General features: G+C 39.7%; 1 protein-coding gene and 1 long non-coding RNA gene across 2 annotated transcripts; both read right to left on the bottom strand.

The window, feature by feature from the left end:
• Positions 1-586: 586 nt before the first annotated feature.
• bhlhe22 (basic helix-loop-helix family, member e22) lies at positions 587-2,370 on the bottom strand. Its single transcript, XM_084102709.1, has one exon. The coding sequence runs from the start codon at positions 2,221-2,223 to the stop codon at positions 1,435-1,437; it is 789 nt and encodes a 262-aa protein (XP_083958835.1). The 5' UTR covers positions 2,224-2,370; the 3' UTR covers positions 587-1,434.
• Positions 2,371-6,494: 4,124 nt separating this feature from the next.
• Positions 6,495-9,182, bottom strand: LOC311075363. Its single transcript, XR_014604478.1, has 2 exons — positions 8,997-9,182; positions 6,495-7,175 (listed from the first exon to the last, which is right to left on the bottom strand). It is a non-coding gene; the product is annotated as an uncharacterized lncRNA (long non-coding RNA).
• Between the last annotated feature and the right edge of the window lie 976 nt (positions 9,183-10,158).

Here is a 10,158-nt window from a genome sequence, read left to right as displayed (position 1 = left end):
TGACTGTTTCCTGTGATTAAAGACACCCAATTACGGCAGTGAACAGTGTCGTAATTATGTTCCTTAATCACATCCAGGAGTTTAATTACCTTAACGATGTGCTTAATTAAAAGGAATGTAGGTATTGCAGTCGACAGTTTTGATACACTGTTGTTTTCAAATTAACATTATTAGACAACGTCACGGATTTTTTTTAATAATCATGATCGGGGTGACTAAGCTTTATCTTGTAATACTAACAGACATCCTCCTTTGGCCGAAGGGCATTGCTGTCCATAACGTCTGGTCTTTTTTCCCAGGGCTTCGCCCGTTTATGTAAACGAGCAGAAAATTAAAAACACTCATGTTCAACAAACCACTGCTAATTTAGTGAGAGAAATATTAAACATCTTGCTTCTTAATCGTTAAATGAATCATAACACTATTGCTGTCACATGCCGAAGTTTAACATTTCACAAATAACTCTCTTCCGTAAAATATATATATATATTCCCCGGCGACTTATTGATCGTAATCTCTCGAGCCAACAGGAGCCATGAATCACTTTACTACCAGAGGCATCACAACATAAACCAGGCATAATATGTTGGATCAAAATATTTTAATAAAGCTTTCCAATACATCAACACATACAAATGGCCCTCAGTGGTCATATTGAAACTAATATATCTACATTGCTTCCTGCCTCGACCTGACAACAAGTTGAAACCACCACGTCCCTAGTCAAACTGCATGTGTGTTTATAAAAAGCCAAATCGGCGAGATTTACAGCAATTATGACAATGCTTAATCAGACCAGGCATGCAGACCCACTTGATTTCATCCATTTAGAGAAATGAAAAAAGCAAAACAACTTTTTAAGATTCCACCAAACTAACAATATATTATATTACAATTTTGAAAATGAACAATCTCAACTATGCTTCCGAAATAACACGTAGGCTACTTTGGAATAAAGTCCAAAAACGCCGCTCCTTCCAGCTGCTGCTTTTTAAAACACGGATGCACTTGAAAGCAAACATTTACATAACATAAATTCAAAGTAGCAAGAATACGTATTATTGCAAGTTAGAGTTTAAAAACCTTGAAACGTTTGGCATCATAAACAAGGTAAAACGTGGTTGCATGTTGTCAGGTCAGTGATGCACGTCATTCTGAAGGGTCCACGTTAATTAACTGTTCATTCTTCATCAACAGACATAGACTTTTAGTTTGGATTTTATCCCACTCTCACCAGCACTTAAAGTATAGGCTATACCGTATGTACACAATCAGTTTTTCTTGGAATGAAGTTGTAAGAAAAGTTTTTAGCATTCTTCTATATTGAGCTCATTGTAAAACTGCTGGAAAACATCAGTCTCTCTTTTTTTTTTTTTTTTTTCAGAGTCAAACGTTGCGCATGTGCTTCTACCAGAGTCAGTACCGCTGCAGAGTTTAAGGCTTGTCAGTGCATTGCTTACAGAGGCTGGAGGTGACGTTGTTGAAAAGGGCACATTTGTCCGGACAGGAGGATGCTCCAACTCCTGCGGGGAACGGGTAACCAGTCGGCTGCTCGTATGCGCTCAAACCCGGTGCTGCGAGAGCTGTGGTCGCGGGCAGCGAGGCTGCAGAGATAGCCTGGCCTTGGTTGAGATACGCAACCAGCCGTCTCATCTCCTCCAGCGCCTGTGCCTGCATGAGGATGTAATTTTTGGCTAAGAGCAAGGTGGCAATTTTGGAGAGTTTCCGTACAGACGGACTGTGCGCGTAAGGGATGACCGCGCGCAGCTCATCGAGCGCATCGTTCAGATCGTGCATTCTCCGTCTCTCCCGGGCGTTGATGTTTAGTCTCAGAGTTTTCTGCTCTTTGTTTTTCTTACCTCCCTCTGACTTTGCGCCGGGCACCATCGTTCTCCCGTCCGCCATGAGCATCATCTCGCATCGGTCGTCACTGTCATCGTCCTGGCTCTGTTCGCCGCCGCTGCTCTCCGCGGTCGAAGTTCTGTTTGCGCTCTCGCCGTACTTCACACACAAAGATCCGGTCGGCAGACCCAGCGTGCCCGCTCGCCCCCCGGGCTGCACCGGGTCTGGGTCGGTCTGGTCGAAACAGCTGATGGGCGACTGGCTGTCGCGGGAACCAAGATCAATACCCGCAGCCGGTCGAAACGAGTCCATCTTTTTGCTCGACACTGCGCTGAGAGTTTTGTGAAAAATGTCTCCACCCAAGTTTAATCTCCTGTCCATAGTCTCCAGAAAGTCGGACGCGATGGTGGGGCTTCACTCAGCCACTGTCCTCTCCTTAAGTTTCTACTCTATGAAGTGGAGTTGATGTTGACGGCTGCTCCACTTGTCAAGTGAGGTGTAGAGGCAGTAGCTCCTCCTAAAGTGCTCTACACTGCGTTTATCGTGTTGAGACACACTTTGTAGATCTCGGCAGCGATCAGCATCAGCAGCAGAAGGGGGAGTCTTTTACATCATTATCTGAAGTTGGGCTATTAATGTGAAGAAGATTCGCCTATCGGGATTGAGCGCGCGCTACCCAATCAGGTTAACGTTTTAATTAATGGGATTAAAACGGTAACAAACAATCCAAACGGGTTTCTCACAGCTTTACAAAAGCACCACAGCTCCTTCATTCCTATCTGTGTACACCCAATGAACAACTGTATTCAAACCGCTTGAGCTTTGCTTTATGTTTTAATGTTAATGTTTTTTTGTTTCCTGGATGCTGCAGTCTTTTTCATAGGCTGGTGGAGGGACAGTGAGTGTGTGGGCCTAATTTCTAATGCAAATAATAAAAAGGGGGCACATATTTAGATCAAGTGTCCTGGTAACAACACTGGGGGGAAAAAAGTAGCTGCCTTACATTTTTAAGTACAATCAACTTGGATGTTAAGTAATTTCAACTTAAATTACATTAAACTGACTTTAAAAAATGATTTGAATCTGGTATAACATAAAAAAAAGTTGTAAATTGCATAATTTATTTTGATGAGTTAAAGCAATGTAAAAACATGTTGTCGTAACTCACTTCACTATTTTTATCTAAACGAAGAATTCACTATATTAAATAAACCCCTTGGATTATATGAAAAAAAATTCTAATACTCTTAGAAATTTCCATCTGCAGCATTAAATAAACACACAGAGCAGCAACTATTTGGATAATCGTAATTTTGCATTTGGGAGTATAGGCTACTCTTACAGGGTAGGCAGGCCTACTTAATAAAGTTTATCTTCACTTGGCCCGTTTGTATAGGCTACTTTGCATCACAGTGGCAGACAATGGTAGTGTGCGAACTTTTGGGACAATGCTTCTAAAAAGAAAGAGGACACATTTGTGAGCGAGAGTCTCCCTCACGTGGCCATAATGAATTTTGCGCTCACTCGTATTTTTTTTAGGTGGTCTCACTTATTTGTCAGCAATAGGCATCTTTTGTAGGTCTCAGTAGTGATGTTCAGCTGTTCCTATAAACTCTTTACATTTTTTTTTGTACATAAATTACATTTAGGTTAAGTTATGTCTAGATTATACTTTTTTTTTCTTTCTTTTTTTACTTAACAAAACAGATCAAATTCCAATTACTGGCCTGTGCCACATGGTCTCAGACTCCGCTTATTATTAAACATTCGGACAGACTCACCAAACATGTAATAGGCTATTCATGACAAATATTACATTTGTGACTAATACAAACCAAAAAAAAAAATTAAAAAAATAAAACTTGGGTGAGTAGCTTACATGTTTGGTTTATAATTTCACATTTCAGATGTACAAAACATCAATATCGGGATCTCTATTCTTTTATAGGCTATATGTTTTATGATTTTAAAGTTGTCTTTTGCCACTAAAACACACGCGCGTGCACATTTGCATATGGTTAGTTGTTCGTTATTCACTTTTATCTGTTACCAGTGATGCAGTAAGATATCTGCAAAGAGAAATTCAGGCGCTGTCCACATGTGGTACTGTTGCTGCAGTATTGATGAGCAATACACAGTTTCCAGTGTGATGGATGAACCGGAAGTATTTTCCATCTCCTTCTAAACTCTGTATTTAGGACCGCCGAACGTAAACCATTTTTTTCTTTACAAAATTGGATTTTTTTTAGCCAACACATAGGCACATATGGACCTATTATAATTATTTCCAAAATGATACACGAACGCAACTTATTAAACATGCAACGCGATCTCATGCGACAACGATGTAGTGTAGGCCTACTACTCTTTTAAACCATCACTTAGGCTACCATAAATAATATAGGGGCAATATTCAGATAGCATACCGCTAGTATTTAATTCAGTCTCTTTTTCTGATCCTCTGTTTGTTTTATCTCACTCACCCTCGGCCTGTCTGTCGTTTAATAAGTATTAGCCTATTATACATCACTTAGCAACGGCTTAGATGCTCGACTCCACGAATGATTGTGTTTACATGCAAGTAATGATTTAAATGCGCCGTTAAATCCTGTTGTTCCTGCAGGTGGCAGAGTTGCTCTATACATGCCATTTCAACTCTCCTCTTGCGCCATATTATGTTCTGATCTTTTCGTTCTTTTAACAAACACTGGTTGCATAGCAACACAAAGAACCGAGACATGTTATTTTTTTAGTGAGTAGCAATTTTATCATTTCAAAGTGGTCACTTCATACCAATTACTGCATACTTCTGATGCGAGAGTAGCTGTCCTCGCGCAATTGTGGCCGCGCGTGCTGATATGTCAAGGCTCGCGCGTGATCTGAATAATGATGGCAGTTTATGTGATGCATTACTGTTCTGCATTGAGCGTCTACGCTTATTTAATGCAAGTTATGTAGCGTACATTTACCAGGTAAGCCACGTTGTTAGGAAAACTGCGTTTTATTACACCTACGTTTTTGTAGCAAAGGGCCATGGAATTCGATGTGGATATAAACATATTTAATTCCGCCAACATCTTGAAATGTTCTGTCGCCGTGTGTTATGTAACTGCTGGGGCAGCAGTATGATGCCTTGCTCCTTTAGTACGACTTATTTAATTGTCCTTGAACCCTGTGCAGGTTATTTATTCTCTCTTTTATTTATTTGTTTTTGTTATTAAATACAAAGTGCTGCACGCAGGCTATTTAAGACAGTACAGGCTCGACTGCAAATGCTAGACTAGACACTCTTCTTCGCTCTCAAATAGGCCTACATAAAACATTATAGCCTTTATGTATATGGATATGGTGTTTCTTGAGGAAAGAAAATGTTGAACTTGTTCAAACAACCAGTTCTTTATTTACCTTTGCATTGCAAACAAGCAGAGACGGTCCAAGCTGCGTGCGGCACTTCATGGGTGGAGTTATGATGTTTCGCCGACAGTTTGATGATCCAATGAGTCATGAGGTTTAGTCACAAGCTCTTTTTAATACTTTTCATTGGTTAAATATTTGCAAAAACCCACAGACAGAGGTAAAGGGTAAAAAATAGTAATGATTTATAAAGAAAAAAAAGGATAAAGGACGGTTTCTGCACGACAGCGACAATATATTTTTACATTTATTAATGTATAAAGTAATTGTCTTACAGAGTTTTAGCATTAGAGTGAAATAATAACAATAATTACACCACCACTTCATGGTTTATTTCAGATCCTCATATTTAGTCTTAACGCAGCATCATTTGAGTAGATTTGTATGCTTGTCTTAAAGGGTTAGTTCACCCAAAAAGAAAAATTCTGTCATTATTTACTATGTTTTTTCCCATATAGTTACCCAAACTGTTTTGTTACTAGCATTCATCAAAATGTCTTTTGTGTTCTGCAAAAGAAAGAATGTCATGCAGGTTTGGAACGACATGAAGATGAGCGAATTATGACAGAATCGTCCTTTTTGATGAACTGTCTCTTTAAGTAGCTATTTCTCTTCTCTCGTCTTGTAAGACACTACGGTTTTAGCCGTTAGGGGTCGACATCTCCTTAGGGATCATTCAATTGGATTGAAGATTACTGTAGGTGAAAATCAACTCTAAGCAGGCCGTTCCCACCTTTTCTTTCAACAAAGATACATTTGTGGACATATTGCTTTTAATGCCACTCTCTTAAGATTCTCAAGTGAAGGTTGGTAAAATACTCATCTCAGGGTCTCAAGAATATTTGTGGTGTAAAATACAAAACAACGTGACCAGTTGGGTTAATACATGTTTGGTTTATATCATTTCAGATTCATAAAACAACAATATCGTGATCTCTTTTGCAAATTACTGATACAATTAATGCTGTTTTATGATTTTAAAAATATCAGCTGTCTTTTGACACTCAAACACACTCGCTTGCACGTGTGCATATGGTTAGTTGTTAGTTTTTTCCTTTTATCGCTTAGCTGTGATGCGGTTTTTCGTCACAGAGAAATTCAGCACCACGCGCAATGGACAGCGCCTCACCTTCAAGCCGCAGCGTATCGCTTAGTTTCCCTTTTTATACTTTTACAGATTGCAGTACTCACATACTTTAGCAATTATTTAGCACAATATCCACAACACACAGACCAGAACTATCAAAACCAGCTTTTATTGGTAAAATGCAATTTAATCAAATGAAAAGTTCAGGTAGAATTTGCAGTTTTTTTGGCCTGCTGCTGGCGGAAGGCTCCGCTCTTGGCATTCACCGCGTGCCTTAATTGTAAGACATTAAATCAAGGTCCGCTGTGAACACGGAGAGCCAGAGTCTCAAATCACGCAAAGCCTGTCTAAAATATGCTACAAACCCTCTCCATCATTGTAACCATCGCAAAGCAGCTGGATTACCATGAAATCCTTCGTTTATTCAGTCATTCCTCAGCCTCTGGTTTTAGTGTCCCGGCGCGTATGACTTGAGTAGCCTACTACGGCGGATTCACTATTAAATTAATGGTTTTCAAACCCCCATCTCAGTGATGTTCTGTGCTACTGAAACCATTCAGTTAACTGTTTAAACAGCACAGATCTGATAAAAGCGAAGCGAATGCTCAAAAGGATTACTTAACCACCATATGATGAAATACGGCCATGAAATGATGACAGCAAAGGGATAAGGCCTTCGTTATTTTTTGTAGCTGGTATCAAAATGACAGCCAGTCTGGGACAAAGAGGGAACATGGGGGGGTTGACCATTTGATCTGCTTGAAAGGACCTCTGAGAAAAAGGGGGAAAAAACCTTCAGGGGCTTCGACCACGTCCGTACGTACTCAAACACCTACAAGAAGAAAACACAAAAAATACATATTAGACACATGATAGGCTTCCAGTTAAATGTGAAACAAAATACTCAACCCTCGAATACGGCAAAAAGAATTCAGATATATTCCAGGAAAACGTCGCGTTAAGCTAATACGCATGTTCGAGAAAAGATGCATCCAAAATGCGTTCGAAAAAGACGCATAACTGTATTCCATTCGCAAGGAACAAGCGACAAAAGCAACGTACTTCCCACAGCTCCTTCTGGGACTGAAGATGGGCTGAATATTCCCAATGTCCGTGCTGTTAAACGGTACCGGTCTCTCTCTGTCCAGTCTTTTCCCCATACCGACTGACTTAAGGATTAATGGCTCTCCAGCCAAACAAATAAGGCATCTGCTTTTAGCAGAAGAGGATTGCTTGGGGGTGGTGACGTCACTGGGCAAACAGATGTTTGCGACCAACGTCCTGACCGTCTCCTTATGTCCTTGAGAGTAAAAGGAGCGCACGTTTGCTCTGACATAACCGCGCTTTTTGTTTCCCTTTAATAATTACTCCTCCTTTAGCCTTCCTCTGCTTACAAGACGCCTGTCATCATTGTCAATCGATCAGCGTATAGGCCTATAGAACTAAGAGGGAAAAGAATTAGCTATTGAAATTTTTAAGTTTGCCATCATCAGCATTTTCTGTGCAGAATTCCTTATACGGATTTCTGAACGCTGTATTCGTGTATGTAGACTGAGATAAGATTACTTTAGAGAAATGCAAAGGCTTGTCTTACTCGCTCAGATACAGGTACAGTTTGCTGCACCGTGTCCAATCTTTCTATATGCATACATTAAAAAAGAACCTGTCATTAACGAACTTGCAGATAATTTTCTCTGATCATATTCCTCAGCCCTGGTGCAGCAAACAGCCTGAGAATAATCTCAAAGTCGAGTTTGTATGCGCAGTAATCCGCATTCTGTTTACATCAGTGTCAATAGACCTCTCAAAAACCTACTGTGTGCTGTTTTTAATTTGCAAGGATACTGTATGTCAGTGGTGTATGTTCATGGGAATAGGAAATTATGATACCAAAAGAATACAGATTCAATAATCAAAAACATTGACAATTAAAGAACGCCATTGCCATCCATACCAAGAGACTTCAACAGCCGTCCTAACATATTTAGTCCATGGGACTACTGCTTAGTTTTAATGTTCTATTTCGTGTTTTTATGTTCAATGACACGCAGTTTTCTTTCAGTCATTAGTAGCTAACAGCTTTAAGCTGATTTTTTTGCATATGATGGTCGAATGAATGGAATCGAGAAACAAAGGGAAACGCCATTTTTGATCAAAAATGTTTGTGCATTGCATTATAATTCGTGCATGTTTCTCGATCCTGGTCTTAAGCCCACGCGCTTCTGATTTATCAGTGTTTGTACTCTCATAATGAGCAGTAAAATATGACCTAGTTGACCCAGCGTCCATTAATCTATTGTCTGTGGGAATCAAGCGGGTACAAACAAAGCGAAACCAACACGTAACGAGTCCTCGTGCGTTTTGCGTGAAAAAAAAACAGTTATCGTTTGCTATAAACGATTAATAAACCGTTAGAAGCATTCGCGTGGTTGTATTTTGCATGCGTTTTATCCATTGCGCTGTAAAAACAATAGCAAGTGCAACGTGGGAAAAAGCTTCCCCGTTATTCTGATGATGCCGATCGCGAGCAAATGCAAACAATTAGCTACATTTGGTCTAATATCAGACACGTTTAGCCTTCTCTTTATGCATGTGTTGCTTTATTTTGTATTCGTAATCCCACATATGTATCCTATAGCTATTCCACACTTACGCGCTCGCTCGCTCGCTCCACAGCCTCAGCAGGAGGTCGTTGGTTTTCCTTGCATTCATATCCATTCATTTTTCACGAGGCTGTTTTCGCAATATAATGCAATATAAAGAAACTTAATTGTATTCCCGAGGTTTCTGTCGATGTGTAGTTGGATGCCTCCGCTAAGCGACTTGCCCTATCTTGTAGTGAGTCAGGGGCTGGAGCCCCTGCAAAGCATGGCTGCGTTTTTCTCTTTTTTTCAAAAGAGGGCAGGTCGCTATGCATTATAATGAGTTAAATCTCTCTCTCTTTCGCTCTGCCCCTCGCACGCACACACACATACACACACACAGTTGCAAATTTAAAATTGCAATAGACCTATCAACAAAAACATCAAGCTTTTGTACCGTTGAAGTGCCAACCCGTTGTGTCTAATGTATATAGCCTACATATCTACTGATATTACATTCATCGGTGCATTATATAAAACTCAATCAGATGTGTTGCCTGAGCCATAATCTCATTTTAGATTTTCTTGTGCACATTGTCGAATTGTTGCGTTAGTGTTTTGAACGCAATTTGTCACGTTCAGTCCATTACGACGCCCCAGTTGTCCACGTTATAGCCTATGGAAGAATCAATGCTCAGTCGCATTGTATTTGTTAGAGTACATTTTGTTGCTTCAAATGAATCATTTGGATAGACAAATGACGTTTTATTCCACGCGCACTGGAATCAGTTGCGGAACCGTAAGTCAGATAACTTAACTTGGAACAGCAGGATCATTTGCTTCATTATTATTATTATTTTTTATAAATATAGGCTACTAAGAAGGTTACATTCACAGCCAATCGGGATATCCAGGCTGTAGTGCACTATAGCCTATCCCCTGCAGTAACCTAGCCTATATAACCAAATGATAATTATATAATTCCTGCACGTGCAGTTATCATTATTGCACACAGAAAACCAAATCAGAACTTATGATGGAAATCGTAGCAATTTTTTGTAAAAATTAAAAACACCAAATTTTGGTGCATATTAAATGTATTTACATATTAAAGAGAAACATCTTAAATCGATTTGGTTTAATTTCTCAATAGTTTTCTCTAAAGATCCTTTTGGACATCCTTTTGGTTCTTCAAGAAAAGCAAGTGAGACGTGATGATGGTGCATTAATAAT

Source organism: Abramis brama (genome assembly GCF_963993115.1).
Source record: "Abramis brama genome assembly, chromosome: 24".
NCBI classification, from domain to species: Eukaryota; Metazoa; Chordata; class Actinopteri; order Cypriniformes; family Leuciscidae; genus Abramis; species Abramis brama.
The sequence above is the reverse complement of the archived record's forward strand: the minus strand, read 5'-3'. Positions and strand labels throughout refer to the sequence as shown.

Coding starts and splice junctions, on each gene's coding strand:
- bhlhe22 (XM_084102709.1), bottom strand. CDS start 2,223: ATGGACAGGAGATTAAACTTGGGTGGAGACATTTTTCACAAAACTCTC.